We start from the raw sequence: 22,079 nt of genomic DNA on the forward strand, positions 1-22,079 counted from the left end.
GTTTCTTCCAAATTAATTTAATCTCAGGTAGTAGACAGGTGTACTTTAATTTGTTTTTTATATATAAATTTTATTTTAATTTAGTTTTGTCAATTTATAAAATAGTTCAAAATGTCACCTTTTTAGCTGTTCAATTTGATCTTTCTCGAGTCATTGGGCAAAAAACATAAAATAAAAACAACAAACTTAACATTTTTCTGACCTTAATTGAATCATGTGCTTAAATGATAATCAAAGAACGAAATGTTGAACTTGAGATTAGAAGCTGAATTATCCAAATCATTACCTAGTGGCTTAAGTGTTAAGTTTTTCCCCTGTACATGCTTAATTATTAAGTTTTAGACTGAAAATAAAATAAGGGAAGAATTAATATTATATATGTAGGTCTCTATAATTTTATCTCATTTTTTTTAGTATAACTCAGAGCAATTTTACCTCATCTTTATCTAAGCACATGTATTTTTTTTATTGGGTTTTTATAATTTTCTCAATTATTAATATTTGTCTCTATACTCATAATCTATTAATTTGTGAATGAAATAGAGTTAGTAACTGATGTTGTGACCCTCACTTATCATAATTAACAAATTATGAGCATAGAAACTCATGTGTATAATTGAGAAAATTGTAAGAAACTAAGAAAAATTTAAAAATTAGATAAAGTTATAAGGACTAACAAATTAATTTTTTTTCCCTGAAATAAAAGGGCAGCATTGAAAATATTGTGATAAGTGACAACAATTAAAGAGATTATAAATAAATCATCTATTTTTTGGTCCTTTTTTTAATAAATAATTAACTTTCAAGATCGAAAAATCTAGTTAAAATATTTAATAACTCAATTAATTTATAATTTAAAATTCTCCCCCATATGTCCTCTTGTAATATTTATTATTGGGTTTTATAAATATATCTTTTTAATGAAGATTTAAATAAAAAAGAAAGAAACTTGTAATAAATGCTCCAAATAATAGAGCTTGTTATTTTATGAAGAGAATTATGATTATCTCTTGCCCCGCTTCTTGTTTGGCACAACAGATGTCAAAAATAGCTCTGTCCCCACATGTGTGAGTGGCTAGGGATGAATTTAGAAGTTGACATATAGGAGGCCAAAAGTAAAAAGCCAACAAAAAAGTGGGGGCCAAAAATAAATTTTCATACACAGCAACTCTTAAAGGGTTGGCTTGGTCTGGGGATCAAGAGTTGGGAAAATCAGCTCCTAACATGATTTCTTGGATTGCTATTATATCCCGCTGCTAAAGAGAGTTGCAAGAATGCCCTTAAATTTTTACAAAGAATTAAAAGGTAGGGAGCATTTTATTTATATAGGAGATGGAGAACATATAATTTGAAAAATACGTGAATCTCTACCCTTTTCTTCTAGCTCTTTATTCTTCCTCTCAACCCTCTCTTCGTCATCATGTTGTGAAAATTCCCTCCTAGGAGTATAATCACCTTGCTATGATTTAGTGACTGGTATTTTCTATGATTTCAATCCAAACTATGTGGCATAGAAAGATCGAAGATAAATTACAGATATAATCAATAAAAAAAGAAACTAGGAGATTTTAAATCCGTGAAATAAAAAGAGTTTTGTATTGGCTTTTTAGCACACGTTTAATAAAATAAAATTTTATTTTAAAAGAAATTATACACAGGACTTATCAGTGTTAGTGTTGTTTATCTTAAATCGAACTTTAAAAAAAAACAGAGAGAACTTATCCAAGAGGAAGTTAAGATCTGATTTTTAAATTTTCTTTTGGTGACTCAAATCATAAGTGATGCTTCTTGTTTTGGGCAAAAGTGGGGGTTAAACCCCATATTAGATTAATTAATAAACTCAGAGGGCATTAGCTCCCATACAATCATTCAAAAGCAAAGTGAGTAAGTAGTCTGGGGGGCAAGAATCCAAAATAGAAGTTGATATTCCTTGTTTAGCTAGAACCTTATTAGCTTCTATTTTGTTCTGCAGCAATATGAGCCAAGTGCACCTCCCATTTAAACCGCAACATGTTCTGAATCTGAAAACAAGTGTTTAGCCAGAATCTGTTGGTTTTGGATGCATGAAAACTCTGCACCATCTCTGTTAAAGTCTTGTGTCAGATTCCAGGATTAATTTTCTAAAGCCAGAATCCCAAGCTAATTTCAAATCTCTTAACATGGCCAATTCTTCTTTTGAAACCCATACTTCTTTATGATCCTTAATGACTCCGCCACACTTTTTTTTGTTTCTTATAACAGGTACAGCACCATCAACATTTAATTTGAACCAACCTAGTTGGGGAGGCAGCCACAATAGAGGAGTCCAAGGAGAAATCCTTTGAGGAGTGCAAGTCAAATCATGGGACTGAAGAAGATTTCTTTAGTTGTTAAGTACTGTCTCCGGTCTTAATTATAAGAGCCAGTTGACTAATTTGAAGTTGAGTTAGTTATTTGTCCTAAATAGGTGTTGTCTTTCCTAAGATGTCCTCACTAATCAAGTGTATTGACTAGAGCTATCATTGTCAGAATGACTACTTCGGAAAAAAAAATGTATAAATATGAGAGACAAAATAGATTGGGGTTTTATATTTAGGACCAAAATAAAAGTCAAACGGGATCTTATATTAAGGATAAGATATAGTATAACAGTAGCTAGGTCTTCTTATTTGTGAAAATGAATATTATATCCGGTCCTTAATATAAGAGTTAGTTAGACATTTAATTTGATCCTAAATATAGACCCTAATTTACTCATCTTTATTTTTTTTTCAAAATAGTCCCTCTAATAATTGTCCATGTTAAATGTTTTATAAAAAGGTGATTACAATACACATGATTAAGAAAGGTGTTCTAAGAAAGACAATACCTATTTATTACAAATAACTAACCTGACTAATTTTCTTAATATTCATAAATCAGTTATTTATCTCTTATATGAAGACAGAAAATAGCATCAAATATGGAATTATTTCTCCATTTCCATAAACACCAGACAGCAACATGTCATATGAGATTTCATTCAGGACGACATAGTTTATTCCCTAATTCTGCTTTTTGAGATTCACAGCAATCTGATCTTCAAGGTTGGCGGCAAAGAAATGGGAATAGTAAAGCTGGATTCACAAGATATAACCAAAGTTGCTTAGCCTAGTCGCAGTCTCAGAAAGTGGGATACACATTTCATATCAGAGTCAGCCTAGGAACACACGAGTTTGAGACCATCTGCTTCTCCATGCATTCATAGAAAGTCTATTATCGAAGGCAATCCAAACAAAAAGTCTAATCAAAATTTCAAGTAGCATGAGCTACCCAATCAGTCACAGCGGTTTCTTCCCCTTTAGGAGTTACTAGCTACTGTGCCTTTTCCTCTTTTAAGTGGTTTTTAGTGGCCATAATTTTTTAAAATAAGCCCCAGCTATACAAGGGAATGCTTCCAAGTCTTTAGGGAAAAAAATTTTAATTTCAATATAAGATTTAAATTAAATTTAATATTAATTACAAATTTTATATACCTACTTTAATTACAAACTTCATCCACATTTATTTTTTATGAAAGGAGTAAGGTGCAAATCTATCCATAAAATAATTCGTCATGAATATCTACTATGATAATCTTTTCTAAGTGTAAAAGTATGGGGTTTTTAAAATGATGAAATATGTCATGGTGGTAAAGCTAACCAATGTTGACCGGTTAGCAATCATGGAGGGCAAAAAATGGTATAAAAACACACATTCGAAAATGTTGTGAAAATGTTATGGTTATTGAAAACTTCAATATAATGTGTATTTTTACACGATTTTGTACTTAAAAAAATTTATGATATTATTTTATAAATAGGTTTGCACCTTAATCCTTCATAAAATATTATTATTTTCTTGAATCTAAAATAATACTTCTTCAGTCCTTAAAATAGGATCTAATTAGAGAGTTAATGCTAATCCTATATGTAGTAAGACCCATTTTACATGTTTATTAATTTCTTTTTAAAGTTAACTCTATTGATTTTTTTTCAATAATGATCACGTAAGAGAGAGAGGAATGGAATTAAGAAAAATGTTTAAAGTATTTTTTTTAAAAATATCATATTAACTAATTTAACTAACGTTCTTAATATACTTAAATTAGTTAAATGTGTCTTATATTAAGATTTGGAGCAATACATTATTATATGAAATCTTCTAAGGATATGATATCCTAGATTAAATAGAATATTATTATTTTAATAATTAATAATATTTTCCCAATTAAATATGATAATTCAATATTTATATTAATACCAAAACAGACACTTTTTTAGATACGTTGAATGAGACCAATTTTATATTCATTATATTTGCGCATCCTCCGGATTCAATGAATTAGGTCATTCTAATTTTTGCCAGCCCATTATTGTTTTGCAACCTTATATACTCATGTAAGTTTGACATTAGACCCAAAGCACCCTTTGTCCACAAGTCATGGGCAGCGTTTAGCGAGACATCATGAATATGATTATACAAATTATATGAAGATAAGTGATTTAATGCAAACTATCTCATAGTCAAGTCACTTTTATCACATACACACCATATTTAGGTCAAATTGTCCAGGGTTAAGCTGCAAATTTGACCTTGATCTTATTTTTCAGATACAATTTTGTTCCTAATCTTTTAATAGTGTAATTTTACCCCTGATCTTATTTCTCAAGTACAATTTTACCCCTTATATTTTTTTCTTAAGTGTAATTTTGCCTCCGATCTTTATGTGCAATTTTGACCTTGAGGGGCAAAATTACATCAAAAGAAAAAGATCAGGGTCAAAATTGCACCACTAAAAAGATCAGGAACAAAATTGCACCTGAAAAATAAGATTGGGGTTAAAATTGCACCTTAACCCAATTTTTAATGTAAAAACTAGTTTAGAGTTTGATCTCAAACATAAAATTTCAATTCACTTTATTTTTTAAACATATAAATTTTTTCAAAACATCTCTGTTAATTGTAAAAAGATCTCAAAACAGTTTTAATGCAAATAATTAAAGATAGCAGTTTTAATACAAATGATTGTCTTTTTTTCTTTAAACGCATAGTATGATTGTCACATCTCCATCTGACCTCAATGAAAATAAAATTTACAATAGGAATGGGTCCCTTATAATGCAATTATTGACACTTTGGATCTGCAACATAACCCATAACAAATGTACAATTACTTATTTCCAAAAAAAAATTAATTTTTTTAATTTAAAGATCAATAAAATAGAAAAGAGTTAACAAAAAACATATAAGTAATACTCATGGTAGAGAGAATAAATCAGATAATTAAAAACTACCATCGTTATACAAAATACCTCGCTAATCACTTTGAAAAGTCTACCATGATAGGAAGGACAAAACTAATTGAATAGAAGTCTACCATGGTTGTTAACAATTCATATTCATAACAGAGCAATAGCCACTATTTTATAATAGCAAAAATAGTTGATATAACAAGAAATAATCAACACTTGATTTTTTACATATATATCAAATACATCATGAAACTCTAGGATCCCAAAAATACAACTAGAACCAGTCATAAATGGGCTTGGGCGTTTGAAGTCTGCCAATATAACAACCACTACTGCCCATAATAATCACAATCAAAATAAAAGTCACATATATCCAAAATAACTCCGCCCAATAGCCCAAGTCTAAAATGCAGCGGAAAAATTAAAAATATGTTAAGTATGACAAAAGGGCCTTAAAGTTTGGCAATATATATCAATCAAAGTATGTATAACAATACAAAGGCTATACAGAGTATAAAAAGAAACTCAGCCTCAGACAATTTCCCCTTGAGACCAACACTTGAACCCTCGCATGAAAATATTAAATAACCATGGGGTGAGTCAAATCGACTTAATAACCATAATTCCAATTCAACAAGTATACATTGAGTGATTACAAGATAGTTAAGCGAGTAAAGTACAATTTCAAATAACATATAATGTAAACATCTTTGCAGAAAATAATATATATAATAATAAAAAAGTAACTTACATGCATAGAACTCTATCAACCATCTTTATAACTTTCTTGTAACCTCTAACAAAACCTATGGACTATTCACACATAATATGATTCATTTTTTTAACAAGACTGCACCAACCTCCCCAATAATAAGGTGTAACTTGCCCAAAAGTTACATAGCTCATATGGGATCATGAGTTTTCTTTCCTCAAAATACAAAAAAGTGTTATATCTCTTAGACTGACCCTTGACCTAGCTAAGGAAAAGTGATACTAAGGGCCCTAAGAATGTTAAAGTCATCTATTGGGTGCCAAGTGGTGACTATATCACATGGTATGAAACAACCAAATCTCCCACAATTATATTTCAACACAACCCAATACAGTTTCATAAGTATTTCAACCATCTAATTTCCCACATTCCAATATTCGTAAAGTATTCTCGTATTCAATAATTAATTTTGTTCAATATCAACAAGATAATCACAAGATAAAATAATTCATGCCCATTTAACTAACAAATTTATCAAAACATAAATTTATATATATATATTTTCACACTTCTTATACATAAAACACTATAACATGTAATGGTAACATTTATAATATTAACATGTGCTTATAATCATGTCAACAAGCATACAAGGTAAATTAGAAAGTGATTACATCAAGTTCTTGACACAAAAACTAAAATGGAAAGATTCAAGACCCCAGAACCCAAACCAAACTTACTTTATAATCATCAATTTATAAACATATATTAATAAAAAACTAATTAATATAATATTAAATAGTTTACTTGGCTCACTTTAAAAAAAAATCTTTAGGAAAAAGATAATAATTCATCTATTCCTCTAATCATCCCTCCAAATAATAATTTCTAAAACTTCTTAACTTATTTCACTTATTAAAATTATTAACAAGGATAATTCCTTCCAATAATCTAAAAATCCCTAAAAAGTACTTACTTTACTTCTTAGAAAATAACAATACATTAACTATGCCTCAAATTATCATTACAATCCTACTACCTTCTTCCATTAATCATTCCCCATTCATTAGAATCAATAAATTATAATATTTTTTCCAATTTATTCAAAACACCTAATTTTCACTAGTTAAAGTCCTTCCAACAATCATCAACATTCATATTCCAACAAAATCCTCAAAGCTTAAGCATTAAATTTTCAATATGATTTCCAATGAACTAAACTAAGAGATCAAATTTAAAATTAATATCACCATTATTATAATTCACAATTTTTGAACCAAACCTAACTTGTATTTTCTCAAATCAACCATCTAAATAAAAATCTAGGTCACAAAACTCCTATTCTAACCCCATAAACTCTATTAATATCATGATAATAAGTTAGAAACCTCAAAGATCAAAGATCTATCAAGCCCTGATTAATTTTATTTTCTATCGTAAACTTACAAAAATAAAAAGAAGCTAAATAAAAAAAAAAGGATAAAAATAGCCCACCTAACTGTCTTAGATGAGACCAGGTAATACTCTCTTTCTTACACCCTCTATCTCCCTCTCACATTTACTCATCCTTGCCGATGGAAGAAAGCACGGACCAGGGGGAAGAAAGAATGAAAGCGGGAAGGGCGAGGCAAAAAAAGATTTAACAGTGGCGGTACACGTGACCCCCACTATTGAAATGTTTTTTTATTTATTATTATTTTGAAGGGCCACCGCTCATGAGGGGATTGCGCCCCTCACGGCAGTGGGTGGTCATGTCCCCCCCCCCACTTGCCTTTTTTTTCTTTTTAAATATATATTATTTTTAGAAAAAATGGTAAAAAAAACTTTTCCATATATAAAATTGCTAAATGGGTTTCTCAATATATAAAATGGCCTTAGCAGACCCATTCCTATATTATAAATATGAAATGAGAGTGAAATGTCTGAAATTTTCCTTAGCTATTTGAAAAGAAAATGTTGTGCACATGCCTACTTTTCTCCCTCTAGTTTCGATAACTTCCCTCCAATCTTCCCAATCTCTCCATCTCTGCACTCTATCCATTTTCATACAAGAAGTTGCTTCCATTTTGCAATAACAGTATGGGGGAGACGAGTATTGTGTGAGAGAAGTGTGTATTTGCTATGGGAAAGGTGAACGAAGTAGTGATAGAGTAGTGATCTGTCGGCATTATCAAAGGTAGGGGAGAAGATAGAGGCATCATCGCACATTCAGTGGCCATTATGTTTGGCATGAATTTAAGTTTCTATGTCAAAATGACAAAATTTCCACAATTTCTTAGAGAATGATAAGTTTAGTAAGATCAGTGACAAGTTTAATAACACATATGATAAGAATAAGCAATTCATAAAAATTTAAGTTTTGTGAAAATGACAGAATTTCCACAATTTTTAGTGAATGATAAGTTTAGTAAGATAAATGACAAATTCAGTAATGCATATGACAAGTTCTAATAAGCAATTTATAGGAATTTAAGTTTCTGTGTTAAAATAACAAAATTTTCATAATTCATTGGTGAATGACAAGTTTAGCAAGATGAATGACAACTTCTGGTAACTAATTCATACAAATTTAGTTTTCATTGTTCAAATGACAATTTTCAGATTTATTTAGCAAATGATAAATTCTGATAAGTAATTCATGACAAGTTTAGTAAGATGAATGATAACTTCTGAAAAGCAATTCATACAAATTTAATTTTCTCTGTTCAAATGACAATTTTTATATTTATTTAGCTGATGACAAGTTTTGATAAGCCTTTCATGATAATTTTAGTAAGGCGAATGGCAACTTTTGATAAGCAATTCATATAAATTTAATTTTCTCTATTCGAATGACAATTTTCAAATTTATTCAGCAGATGACAAGTTTTAATAAGCAATTCATGACAAGTTTAATAAGGCGAATGATAACTTCTGATAAGTAATTTATACAAATTTAATTTTCTCTATTCAAATGGCAATTTTTAGATTTTTCTAGTAGATGACAAGTTCTGATAAATATTTCATACAAATTTAATTTTTTCTGTTAAAATGACAGAATTTTCAGATTTCTTTAGGAAGTAACAAGTTCAGCAGGGCAAAGGACAGAATTTCTATGTTTCTGTTACTGCATGGTAGTCACCACCTTTTTGATTAAGTGGACAACATTAAATAGCTCTACATTGTTACAACATAGAACTAATTAACAAAAAATACTGACATTCCTTTGCACAATATAAAAAGATCGTCATTATCAGATTGTCATCTCATGTTGCTGTCATAATAGTTAAAAGTCTGTATTAATAACACTAGCAACCAAAATTACAACAATGATAAGCCAAATAACAAAAAATCAGATGTGCTTTGACAGCAAACAATTTTTTACAAGATTCAGTGACAAGTGCACATTAACATGGTCTATCCACTTAGTGTTCCATCCCTTGTCAGCTCTTACAAATTAAGTATAGCAAATAACAACTTAAGCATGTCAAATAATAACTTAATTATTCCAAATAATAAGTTGAGTTTAGCAAATGATAATTTAAATATTACATATAATAAGTATATCAAACAACAACTTAACTACTATAAATAACAAGTTGAGTTTAGAAAATCACAACTTAAATATAGTATATGACAAGTTAACGATATAAAAAAACAACTTCACTGCTCTAAGTAACAAGTTGAATTTAGCAAATAACAACTTAAATATTATATATAAGTATATCAAATAACAACTTCAGTATTGCATTTAGTTGAGCAAATCCCATACTGAGTTCAGTAAAACATTCAACATATAGTTATTGACAACTACATCTAGTGAAATATAACAAATTACAACTTTGCAAATACCAGTTATTCTAAGTAATAAAAATGAATATAGAAATAACAAATTCACTGTTTTAAATAATAAGTGAAGTATAACAAATTAACTATTCAAAATAACAAATCAAGTTATGAAAATAACAACTTTTATGCTTGAAATAACAAGTTAGTAAGAAGAGAAAACAAAACAGAACATGACCTTTGTTAACCATTCAAGTCTAATGTTATTAACAATAGCACAAAGACACCATACAAAATCTATAACTCTTAAAACCCATCTTATAGCTAAATTGAGCATGAAATAAGTGAAAGATGGTGATTGTGCAAGTCAAAGAAGATTAAACGAATCAATTTGATACGTAAATTCAAGAATAATATATAAACATGGTGACTTAGCAAGCCGAATTGAAATGAAATAAGTAAAAAGAAATTAAAATCAAATAAAAGTAAAGAAAATCTTTCAAGCTAGCTATGCAAATATCAAAAGAGTGAGAGTTAGTAATGCTTTATTAGTTTCATAAATCTTATTTTCATGATCCAGCTTCCAGTGTCCTCTTTGATTCTTCATTGAAGGTGGAGATGAACAGTGATAATGGCTTTCTTCTCCCCTTCACTCATTCTAGCTCTTGGCTTTGAATGTTGAAGAAGAAGGGTTAGCCTCTCTTTCTTTTTACATCCAATTGCATCCTTTGGTTCTGTTAATGGTGTTCTATCTCTCTTACCCATGATGATGAAGCCAATTTTGGAACATAGAACCAGATTGGGAAAGATCGGGGGTAGAGAGAGAGGGATCCAGTGGAAGAGATGATGAGTGCAATTAAGATTTTAAGAGATGAGTTTGGGAGGATGGAGCAAATAAAGATGGAGATGACGAGAGAGGTTGAAAAATGGATATGGGAAGATTATATGAAAAGCAAAAGCACATTTCTATTTTTTAACCAATATTTCATAATTCTTATTTGAGACCAGGTCCTTGACAGAAATTAGATAAATTCAAGAACTGGAATCAAAATTTTATATATTCAAGGGTTTTTATTTGCCATTTCCCCTTATTTTTATTTAATTTAATTATTATTCTTATATTATATATTTAGATTTTCATTTATTTATTCTTTTTATAATTTATATATATCACAAAAATTTATGATCTACAATTTATTCAATGAGATTTAATTTTGAATACTATTAATTAATCTCATTTACATATAACTTAAATCTTAAAATAAAAAAAAAATGGAATGTTACAGGATCTTTGAAACAATGATTTTTTCCTTTTAATTAGATATAATATAATCCTTTGTTATTTAATGTTGGATCTAATTAGAGAGTTAATATTGATTCTAAATATAAGACCTATTTAATATAATTATCAAATTTTTCTAAATTAACCCAATTGATATTCCCTCAATAATAATCAAGTAGGGGAGGGAGGAAAAAAAATAAAAAGATGCTTAGAGTGTTTTTTTTTAAAAAATTTATCATATTAACTAATTCAACAAATATAATTAATTTACTTAAATTAGTTAATTAGGTCTGACATTAAGAACCGGAGGAGTATTATGTGGATTGTGTTTTTTTGTTTCTAAGTAGGAACCAAAATACTAATAATTCTCTTATAAGGGGCCTCAAATTTTATTTCCCCGTTTTAATTTTGAGCACGCTTAATTTGAGCTTATATTCACCAAACCTAATGAACTTAAAAATTCTCAAAATTCATAGACATACAAGAGAAAACATTTAAAAGGTTCAAAACCAGATCACCCTCCTATGAGCACAAAAAATTCAATTAAATTCTGGGTTGTAGAATTTTATAATTTTTGACTAATTTTAAAAATGCATAGCTTAAAATTATACAATTTCACATTATTTCGAACCTGATTTATTTTTAATATTTATGTGTCTGCTTTAAGGTAGAAAAGCTTTCAAATTCAGACCACACACACAATAGTAAACAATTTTTGAAAACACAATTGACTTTTGACAATAAAGTGCACAGCGTGGAGATTCTTATTGATCAGAATGCCTAATATTTGACATATTTGGCCCACACATATGAACATTTAAATCAGGTGATTTATGCTTGTCTGAGTTAGAACCATATCCTAAGCTATAAATACCCCACCTTTTGGGCCCAATGGGACCCAAAGTTCCCCTAACCAAATTAATATAACTAATTAAAATTCAAAAATATAATCCAATTAAAACATGACCAACTCACGCCAAACCCCTCCTAACATAATTCAATGCCTTAAAAAAATCCAATTAATCCATCATCAACTCAAATCAAACTACTCCTAACATAATTCAATAAGTGAAACAACAATGGCTAAATTAACCTAAGCCAAAACATCAGTATAATTGACAATGAGGTTTCTTTTATTAATTATGACATCTAGTTTTGTTTGGGTCGAGGGGAAATGGGGGTCATGGGGTTTTTTTTTATAAATGACTTCAATTTTAAAATTTCAAACAAATGGAGTTATAAACTTTTAATAGAAAAGGATGTGAAAAATAGTGCAAAAATTAATTGAGAACTTTTAACACCACTTTTTTCTTCTTCTTTTAAAAAAATTAATAATCAAATCAAAATTATTCATTATTTTATATCCATTATTTCTTCCTTGTTTGAAGACCTAACTCTTGATGCCTGAGTTGAAAAATCCTAGGTGTACTAGAAATCTAGAGTAACCTTTCCAATGTCTACCTGAGATAGGATAAACACATCTAATTGCGCCCTCCCTTTACCATAACTAGAGTCTTTACAAGAAAAATTACGTTTTCCACCTTGCTTTTGTTGTAGAACCATTTTAGGTGAACATCTACTATAAATTTATATTTAAGCTTTTTATTTAATATATATTTACATTAAATAAAATTCATGGCGAAGATAATTTTTATCTTTCAATTCTATAGCCAGTTCTACAGCTAGTCTATTTAATAATATTATTAAAAATTATATTTACCTTGTTTTAACCTCTTTCAAAACTTAAAATAAGATAGGAGGTTTCACTTGTGAGCAAACGTCAACAAAAACGAATAGTGTGTTACTAGATCAAATCAACCAATTCTTATTTTTAGAAGGGCTCTTGTATCATTGTCACAATATTATTATCAATACGGGTTGGGTTTAGTAAAAGGGATTCATATTTATTGTTTGACAGTATCTCAAATAGGATTGCTTCTAATAAAAGAATAACCCATGCTTAACCAAGAAAGGTCACAATATTATTAATGTCATCTAAAATTAAGTCAAATAGCACAATCACAAAATTATACAGCGGGGGGCTGAGACAGAAGTTGAGAGTTTGAAATATTAAATATCAATAATAACAATATTAGTTAACCATAATAATTATAAACTTGAAAATTACACTCTTGGACTGAACCTTCTTTTTTCTTTTTTACAAGTCAAAAATTGAACTTCATTTATGCATGTTTGATTTCGATGGTCTAACGTTTGTTTTTTTAAAAAAAAAAAAGTGTACGGATGGTACGTGCGTCGCATCGCGTGGTCCCAAGCCTTTGAACGTACGTGATTGAAGGAAGGGAGAGGCTACTGTGTCTGCGATGATGAACGCAGCACGTGCAAGCATCCATTTTCGGAGCTTTTTTTGTGAGCTGGAAATATCGGAACTTTATCGATGCCCGCCTCGCTGCTCTCTCTCATCGCCACCTTCTACAAAAAAGAGGGGAGGAAAAAAAGTTGATGCCAGAAAGGAAAATACCTCAATCATTTTCTTGTCTCCCAAACACGATTCTTCTCTCGCCGAGAAGAAGGTGGAGTGGAGGGGCAAAGAAAGCAGATCAAAATAATATAAAGTTTCGATATTTTGGAATCTCACAACGGTCACCATTCACCAACTGTTTATCCATTCAAACGCTTAGATCTGAATGTCCAATGCGCTTTCTCTTTTGGAGGGTTTCTAAGACGACAGTTTTTTGATCAACTGGTTATGCTTGTAAGTGGTAAGCCATTTCTACATTGGGAAGAATGTCATGTATTCTGTTGGGCTTTCCAGATTTTCTTTTTTGAATTTTGAATTTCTGTTCTATTGTGTAGTTCATCTGATTTCCCCCCAAAACCTGCGAAACATATAAACATGCAGTTGGATTATTGCATATGTTAATTCTCATTCTCATTTTTCCTTTACAGGGCGTGAGGGAAGAATTCATTCAATGTTATTGGATCTCCTGTTGTAATGAAACTTTGACTTGCGCCCTTTTTCTCGGTCCTGGGGCTTGAGTTACTCGCATTGAGTTGATTTGTTTCACTTTCACACTGGACCTATCATGGTTTTCTGGGAAGGATATGTGAGCGACGAAGTGATGGGCACGTTTGCCCCTATTGTGCTTTATTGGATATATGCTGGATTTTATCAGTTGTTACCACCTTTGGACAATTATCGGTTACATTCTAGAAGAGAAGAGGAAGAGAAGAATTTGGTGCCACTCTTGGCCGTGGTGAAGGGTGTTTTACTTCAACAGCTTGTTCAGGCAACCGTGGCACTACTATTGGTAAGTCCTTCGACAATTGAGCTCATTCCTACTAATTTGTGTTTGAGATTTGTGGCTAGTAGCATTCCTAAAGAAACCTTCGATTACATTTTAAACTCGTCCCCTGCATTTCCTTGTTGCTTTCGCCTGCATGAACTCTTTTTGTCTTTTTCTTCATCTATTTTCTCTTTTGGGATACCCCACTTTTTATTTTGGATCATTCCCCTTTCATTTGACTTGCAAAGTGATTTGACGACTGACTTCACTTAGAGAAGCTAAAACCCGTGCATCAAATTAAATAGCCAGGTTATTATTTTTTCCTTTAAACAACTGATCATAACTGAATGAACTGATAAACAGCCTTGAGTCCCCCCCCCCCTCTATGTGGATTGCGGGGGTGAAGAGAGTGTATTCTGGGGATAATAAAGTTGAATTAAAAAAGGTTCAGTCCACTCTACCTTGCGCTGAAATTCATTTTAATTCTGGCGAATGGACGTGGAACATTCTTATACCATGCGAGTAAACATTTCAACCAAGAACATATGATGACGATGGATTAATATCTCTTGCTTACGTATATAATAAAGAAGTTTGTTGAGGGGATAAAACTGTAGTTCCTCACTGAGAAGAACTCGGTGATTATCTCAAGTCAATGAGGCAAGAAATCTCTTGCTTTTTTAAAAATAAATTTTTTGCAATTTTGGTGCTTGACTGTGGAAAAGTGAAAGGGGAAGGCGTAGGGAATTAACCCTAGAATATCAAGCTTACATGAAGCTTGAAGGCTAAGGTTGGAGACGTGTGAGCTATCAGCTTATTGGCTCCGACATTGTGTTTGCATGCTTAATATTCTTCTCTCACAACCTTTTCTTTTCTTGGCCATAAGCTTACCATACTTCGTTCACTTCTCAACTTCTCTTAGTCCAGGCTGTGGTTTTGAATCAGCAACTTTTCATGTTATCATTTTATGAAATTTCTTCTGGTATATCATGTATCATATACATTTTTTTTGGGATCTTTTCATCTGTGTTCTATTATATGACAGTTAAGCAATGGCAAAACATAGTTGCTGACTAATCCAATAAGGTCACAAACATCCTTTGATTGAAATTGGAGGCATATCTATTTGCACTTTTGTATATGGCAATCAACTAATAAACTAGCACCTGAGGAAAGCTATAGCAAATATGAGTTAAAAGATAAGCTGCTTGACCAACTTGCTTGTATAAATCATAATAAGGACTTGAAAACATGAGCTGAATCATCTCTTTTGCTGAATGAAGTGGTTTGATATATCTAAAATAGGTTTTTTCTTTAAATGAGAGTTGAGTTTGTCCTGATGATCTCAGGATTTTTCACATGGGATGCAAAAGAAGCATAAATTTATCTGCCAAATCTGTGGTGTTTATTGGTTTGAATAGAATGATAGGCTTTTGATTAGCAATTCTTTCCACCCCATCAATTTTTGCGATTGGTTTCTTTGGGGGTTGGTTCCTTGTGGGTCTTCAAAGGGATTGGAAGACCCTTCTGTGTTACTGCCTGGGTTGGTTTCTTTTGTTTGTGGATGATCTCGTCTCTTCTTTTTTACATGCTGTATTATTCTGTATTTTGTTAATAATTTCTTTTCCATTGTAAAAAGAAAAATAAATGAAAATACTACAGCTTGAATAGAAGGGTTTAAACATGGCGGAGAGAGTTAAATGCTGAATAATTTATGCAATATGTAGCATGTTCCAAGGGAAGTTGTCTTAAAAGTTGAATAATGTAGCTGAGTTGTGTATGTGTAGGCAATATGCTGAATCTTCAAGGAAAGCTGCTTTTCTTTCTTGTAAACGAAAAGAACTGGAAACAATTGAAAATCTTGTGATATGAGCATTGGAAAGTCTTGACAGTGCAACATGTATTGCTAGCTATTAATTTATCTTCTATGCTAAATTAAACCTCGTAGAAGTTTTCAGATGTTGCCAGGAAATTACAGTTGTCTCTTGTCTTGATTGATGAATATTTGGGGAGTTAACATATTTTGTTTATTATTATTAGGATTATTTTGCTGTCTATCAAACCAAAAGCCATGTTTCCATCTGCAGTCCTGCACAATAAATTAATGATAGAAATTTGCAAAACTATTTACATCTGTTATATTTATGAATGAGTTATTAATTATTAGTATTATCCATCTGTTTCTGGGCTCCGACAGAGTGTGGTAGATATGTTAATAAATGTCATTCTTGAGTTTCGTAACGGTGGTTTTAGCTTTTTGGGGGAGTTTATGCGTTGACATGGTATTAGAGCCTCTTCAGTCTTGAACCTAGCTGTAAAAAGTTGTCCTTGCTGCCCTAACTTCTAGAATAACGTTTGGATAGGTCCATGCCTGGTCCTTGCTTAAGCTCTAAAGGCTTTTGCATCAAATGGAAGGTCAGAATCATCAATAATGTTGACCTTAAGAGTTCCCTTAACTAACTAGTTGTTTGTTTCCTTGGCATTGTAATACATTTGTAGATGTCCCTATTTCCTTTTATGTGCCGCCTTTATAGTTTGTTGATGATAAGGGTGAGAAACATTGCTCAATGATTCAAATTCTTTATTGTTTCTCAGATTATCTGTAAAATTTCAATCTGCCAAAGATGGTGAAGATGTCACATTGAAATTTCCCCCCAAAACCTTTTAGTTGATTGTTTAACCCAAATTTCAATTGTTAGCGGGTTAATGCTGTTGTTTGAGCTGTATGGTTTCTAAGGTCATTCTTGAACTCTGCATGCATGCACCTCAATAGCCAAATTTGGGGGGAGAGTTCTCTAGCCCACTTGAGTACGCTTTTGTCTTTCTGTATTTTTTTTTTTGTCCTTTTGTTTTACTGCTATTATTAAGCAGTCCTTAAACTGGTGTTGAGGGAAGAATGTATGTGCCATGCAACTCTTTCCTCTTCCCCTTGTGTGTTTTTTTCTTTCTTTTGTTTTTTTTGGGGGGGGGGTATGCGGCTCTTTAGATGGTCCATGGATGAAGTTGTGCAGCTTATGTAATAGTGGTACCGCTGCAATTGAAAATTCCATCCTAGGTCGTTATTTTTGACTTGTTGCTTTGGATAGGAGAGGACTTGAGCAATCAAAGGTCATTGTTACTAAATCAGATAATATTTCTGCCAAAAAAAAAGTGGGTCTCTTTTATGTGAAAGAATTTTATTTTTGAGGCAAAGCTTGGCTCTAGGTGCTGCCATTTGCCATTCGGGCTGAGGCATTGTATGATAGCGGATAAGTTGATGGAAGGAGAAGTTAACTTGGTGGGCTCTTGAGATTGGGACCCTATTCTTCTGTTAATTACTGCTTGCTGAAACCATGCTGTGAGAGTGGATTTTTCTCATTTTGGTGCTAATAAAGGATTTAATGAAGCCATCATTCTACCTGCAGTTTAGAATTTGTTTGGGATGGAAATGAGAACATTCATTCACGTAAGCTTTAACTGTGCGTCTGCATTTTTCTTGTACGTAGCAGCTTCTTCTTGTCTATCTTCTACATAAATAATTATAAAATTGCTTGATGTCTTGGGATAAATTATAATTTTGAATGCAAGGATAGTCTTTCATTGGTTCACTTACCAATGCAGGCTATTCCCTCAAAATTTACTTTTTCTTGTCTGTTGGAGTTTTCCCCGCCATAATTGCTTGGAAGTATTGAGTATGAATGCATTTTGTAACGCTCATAAGTACCTCATACATGTGCTGGTAATGGTAGCTACCCAAGTATTAAGTTCGTTTATGGGGAAGAAACCTGTGCTTTGGATTTACAACGAAATGACCTGTTTCATTAGGGCCTCCATTCCCTAGTAATTGGAGTCCTTCCTTGATTCATTATCAGTTCTGTATCTTTAACCAAATGACCTTCGCAGGCTTTTATGACCTGCTGCTACTTAATGCATGATGCTTAACAGAAACTTTAGTGTGTTCTTGAGGAGTCAAAGGTCAATGGTTGATTCATCTGCACCCTTTCTGCCCCCTGTTCTAATTGTGACATATACCAGAAATATGGTTGGTTTGGGTAAAGTATGCATTTGGTTTTTCTGTCTGAAACAACAAAATTTTAATGACAGTTTGATGCACACATTGTAAGGAAGTAGTTCAATCAGTCAGTCTTGATATTTTAGATTGAGCTTACTTGACAAAGTAGTCTCATTCCTTTATGTGTTGCTTAGCTGATGATAGCCTTAAGGAGACAATAACTTGTAAGCCATGAATATTGATCATTATAGGGAGCTAGAAGCTAAAGTTCCAATTTCACCATCATGTTCCCTAGTAACCTTCAAATAAGTAAATAAAAACCTTGATGACTGACTTGCTTGAACAATGATAAAAGTCAAGGGAAAAATACCATTTATTCTCATTAATTAAGGCCCAAAGTTGGCTTTACGTGCTCTATGTAGTTGACTTACTAGGTGGGATAAGGCTCATTCTTATTTAAGTAAGGCTTAAAAGCAACTCTAGTACATCGGTTTTAGAGGGCAATAAAGCACCCCTTCTTCTTCTTTCCTTTTCTCTCAGGAGGTGGTGGGAGCTGTAAATACTCCCGCATTAAATGCAAATGAGAGAGTATTTTGCTCTTTTCCAAAATGAAAATGAAACTGTATTTTGTTACAATTTAAAATTGATGTGCTAAAAATTTAAGTAGGCTTTAGCTTGAGGGGGTGAAATGTAATTTTTCCAAAAATCAAATCACAATTATAATGGCACTTTTGATGTTGATGCACTCAGTAGAACTTTATTTAACTCTTTCACAGCTGTTCTTTCAGCTTGTTGACGTGGTTCTGTAGCATTTGATGATTTATCTAACGCTGGCAGAAAATTCTACTGATACATGTTTATCAATATGCGGCTTATAATATGTTTCATTTTAGGACTCTAGTATCTTCAATTCATTATATATACTTATTTTTTGTTTCCTAACTACTAAAATGATGCTTACTACAATTCTGCAGTTGACCTCAAATGCAAATGCATCTGGGGTTACAGTGCAACCTTCTATTCTGGTACAAGCTTTTCAGATCGTCATTGCTATGTTTGTCATGGATACATGGCAATACTTTGTGCACCGCTACATGCATCAGAACAAATTTTTATATCGTCATATCCACTCTCAACATCACAAACTAGTTGTTCCTTATGCAATAGGTGCCCTGTATAACCACCCTCTTGAGGGTCTTCTTCTCGACACTTTTGGTGGTGCCATCTCGTATCTAGTTTCTGGAATGACTGCCAGAACAGCCATCGTGTTCTTTTGCTTTGCTGTCATTAAGACCGTGGATGATCATTGTGGACTCTGGTTGCCAGGAAATATCTTCCACATGTTTTTCCAGAACAATACAGCTTATCATGATATCCACCATCAACTACAAGGGCTGAAGTACAACTATTCTCAACCATTCTTTTCAATATGGGACAAAATTCTCGGGACATACATGCCGTACAATCTTGTAAAGCGAGCTGAAGGGGGTTTTACAGCAAAGGCACTGAAGAAGGACTAGTTTTATTTGGCCAAACAAAAAAGATGGACTAGTTTCATGCAGTGAAAGTTGATCATGTGTTATTGTCACTTCTGAATTCTGATGGGAACGATCTTCCTTCCCTTACAGCTAGATTTGCTGATGGGGAAAGATTCTGACCCATCTCCAGGAGGCTTTCTAATAGGCATATACTTGGTATCTTGATTGAAGCTTCCTAGTTGTAATTCAGTTCATCTTGCGAAGGTGGCTTTGCTAGCTTACCAAATTCTCTTGCTCTCTTCATTCTGTATCATACTCATTATTTAATGGTCATGGAAATCTTCACGGTGGGGACAGTTGGTTTTGGTGTACTTAAACGTGTAAGCTCATGAAAGAATACCTAGTTTTCACGTTACCAATTTTGTAATTTGAAACACTGATTGATTTGTATTTTTGCTGATAAACATTTGTGGGTTATCAAGTCAATTTGGTAAAGAATATGGAGATTTTGGATTTAAACTTGAAATCTCTCTGTTGCTGTATCCTTAATTAATGTATAATCTCAATCTTAAAAAGGTTATGCATAATATGTTTATGGTATTTATCAAGTGTTGCAGTTCTCACTAATTGTAAGCTCAGAAGGCATTTAATAGTTAAATTGTTTCTGATAGATTGTTTCAATATTGAAGTTTAGATTGTTTCAAATTGACACTATTTTGCTTATGATATTAAGCAAATGATTTTTTCAATTTGAATTATAATTTTTCTTTAATGACGACATGATAAATATATAGTTTAATTAAAAATTATACAGTTGTTTGAAAAAATTTCAGTACTTGTTAATTTTTGTTAGGGTGCAACAGGATCATGAGAAACTTGTCTTGATTGACTTGTGTTTATTTAAAGGGTAAAGTGTAGTATTTACTGCCTTTGATATTATTTTTAAATGCATCTAACACCTTAATTTTATTTATGTTGCACTCTAATCTTATTTTTCTAGTGTGATCAGTCCAGCACCCCAATTTTTTATGATACTAGATCTATTATAAATAAAATTAAGATACTTGAAGCATAGGAAACATAAGATCAATATGTCATAAATAAGATTAGGGTGTTAAAAGCACTAGAAACGTAAGATTAAGGTGCCATAAATAAGACTAGGATAATGAATGATTTTTCACCCTTATTTAAAAAATGACTAACTTTCTTCAACTACTCAAATTAATTATTTTTGGGAGAATTAGAGAGAAGTACCAATAAGGAGTGATATTTATGGGAGAGAATCATAAAAATAAAAATTAAAAGGACTAAATATTTAAATATAAATTTAAAAATGCTATAACCTCCTACATTTTCTTTTATATTTCCTCCTATATTTTATTTTTAAAACTAATACAAATTAATAAATTTCACCAAATTAAACATGGTTTCTCTCAAAATTTAAAACCTACGTAAAAATCAATCAAAAAAATACGTAAACATTATTTAGTCATGTAAAATTTAAAGTTTTATTTCTTTATCAAAAATTAAAAATTTCTTTTAATTAAAAATAAAAGTTATATAATTTTATTGAAATTTAGATTATTATACAATTTATTATATAAACAATTTAAAAAATGATGAAAATGACTTCGCTAAATTTCTTAACATTACTTGAATTTTTTTATTATGTAATGAGGTGGCTTTTGTTAAATGATTTGGAGGGGTCTTATAAAATATAATAATTATCTGAATCCTTTAAATTTCTTGACATTAGAAGAATTTTTTAATTTTTATATCTGATATAAATTTCCTATAAAATAAAAAAATAAATTATACAATTTTCTTTCTATGAATTTTTAAAATCAATATATATAATAAATTATATTATAATCTAAATTTCAATAAAATTATATAAATTTTATTTTCAATTAAAATATGTGACAGTTTTTTTAAAAAAAATTAATTTTTTATAAACGAAATACAACTTTAATTTGGACATGAATAAACAATGTTTGCGTATTTTTTAAATTGATTTCTATACAAATTGTAAACTTTGAGAGAAATCAAGTTTAATTCACTGAAATTTGTTAATTCAAATTAGTTTTAAAAATAAATTGTATGTGGAAATATAGGAGAAAATGTAGAAGTTTTGGATAGTGATAATATGATATTTTTGAATTTATATTTCAATATTTGATCCTTTTAATTAATTTTAATTTTTATAATCTTCTCCTACAAATATTACGCCGTATTAGTCTTCCCTCTAAATCTTTTAGATTGCTTCAAAGTCACGTATTCTGTTCATGATATTGAGTGGAAAATTACCACCTCTAGGAAAATTACCCCTCTAGGACTCAATTCACAAAATA

At 31.1% G+C, this 22,079-nt stretch overlaps 1 protein-coding gene across 1 annotated transcript; it reads left to right on the top strand.

Moving 5' to 3' along the window:
- Positions 1 to 14,050: 14,050 nt before the first annotated feature.
- On the top strand, positions 14,051 to 19,949 carry LOC114744868 (very-long-chain aldehyde decarbonylase GL1-9-like). The gene is made up of 2 exons (XM_028933007.1): positions 14,051 to 14,283; positions 19,225 to 19,949. The coding sequence occupies exons 1-2, from the start codon at positions 14,059 to 14,061 to the stop codon at positions 19,768 to 19,770; spliced, it is 771 nt and encodes a 256-aa protein (XP_028788840.1). The 5' UTR covers positions 14,051 to 14,058; the 3' UTR covers positions 19,771 to 19,949.
- The last annotated feature ends 2,130 nt before the right edge of the window (positions 19,950 to 22,079 follow it).

Source organism: Neltuma alba, unplaced genomic scaffold (genome assembly GCF_004799145.2).
Source record: "Neltuma alba isolate B1F8T4 unplaced genomic scaffold, ASM479914v2 tig00000766_pilon, whole genome shotgun sequence".
Taxonomy (NCBI): domain Eukaryota; kingdom Viridiplantae; phylum Streptophyta; class Magnoliopsida; order Fabales; family Fabaceae; genus Neltuma; species Neltuma alba.

Coding starts and splice junctions, on each gene's coding strand:
- LOC114744868 (XM_028933007.1), top strand. CDS start 14,059: ATGGTTTTCTGGGAAGGATATGTGAGCGACGAAGTGATGGGCACGTTT. Junction 14,284..19,224: donor CAACCGTGGCACTACTATTG/GTAAGTCCTTCG, acceptor ACAATTCTGCAG/TTGACCTCAAATGCAAATGC.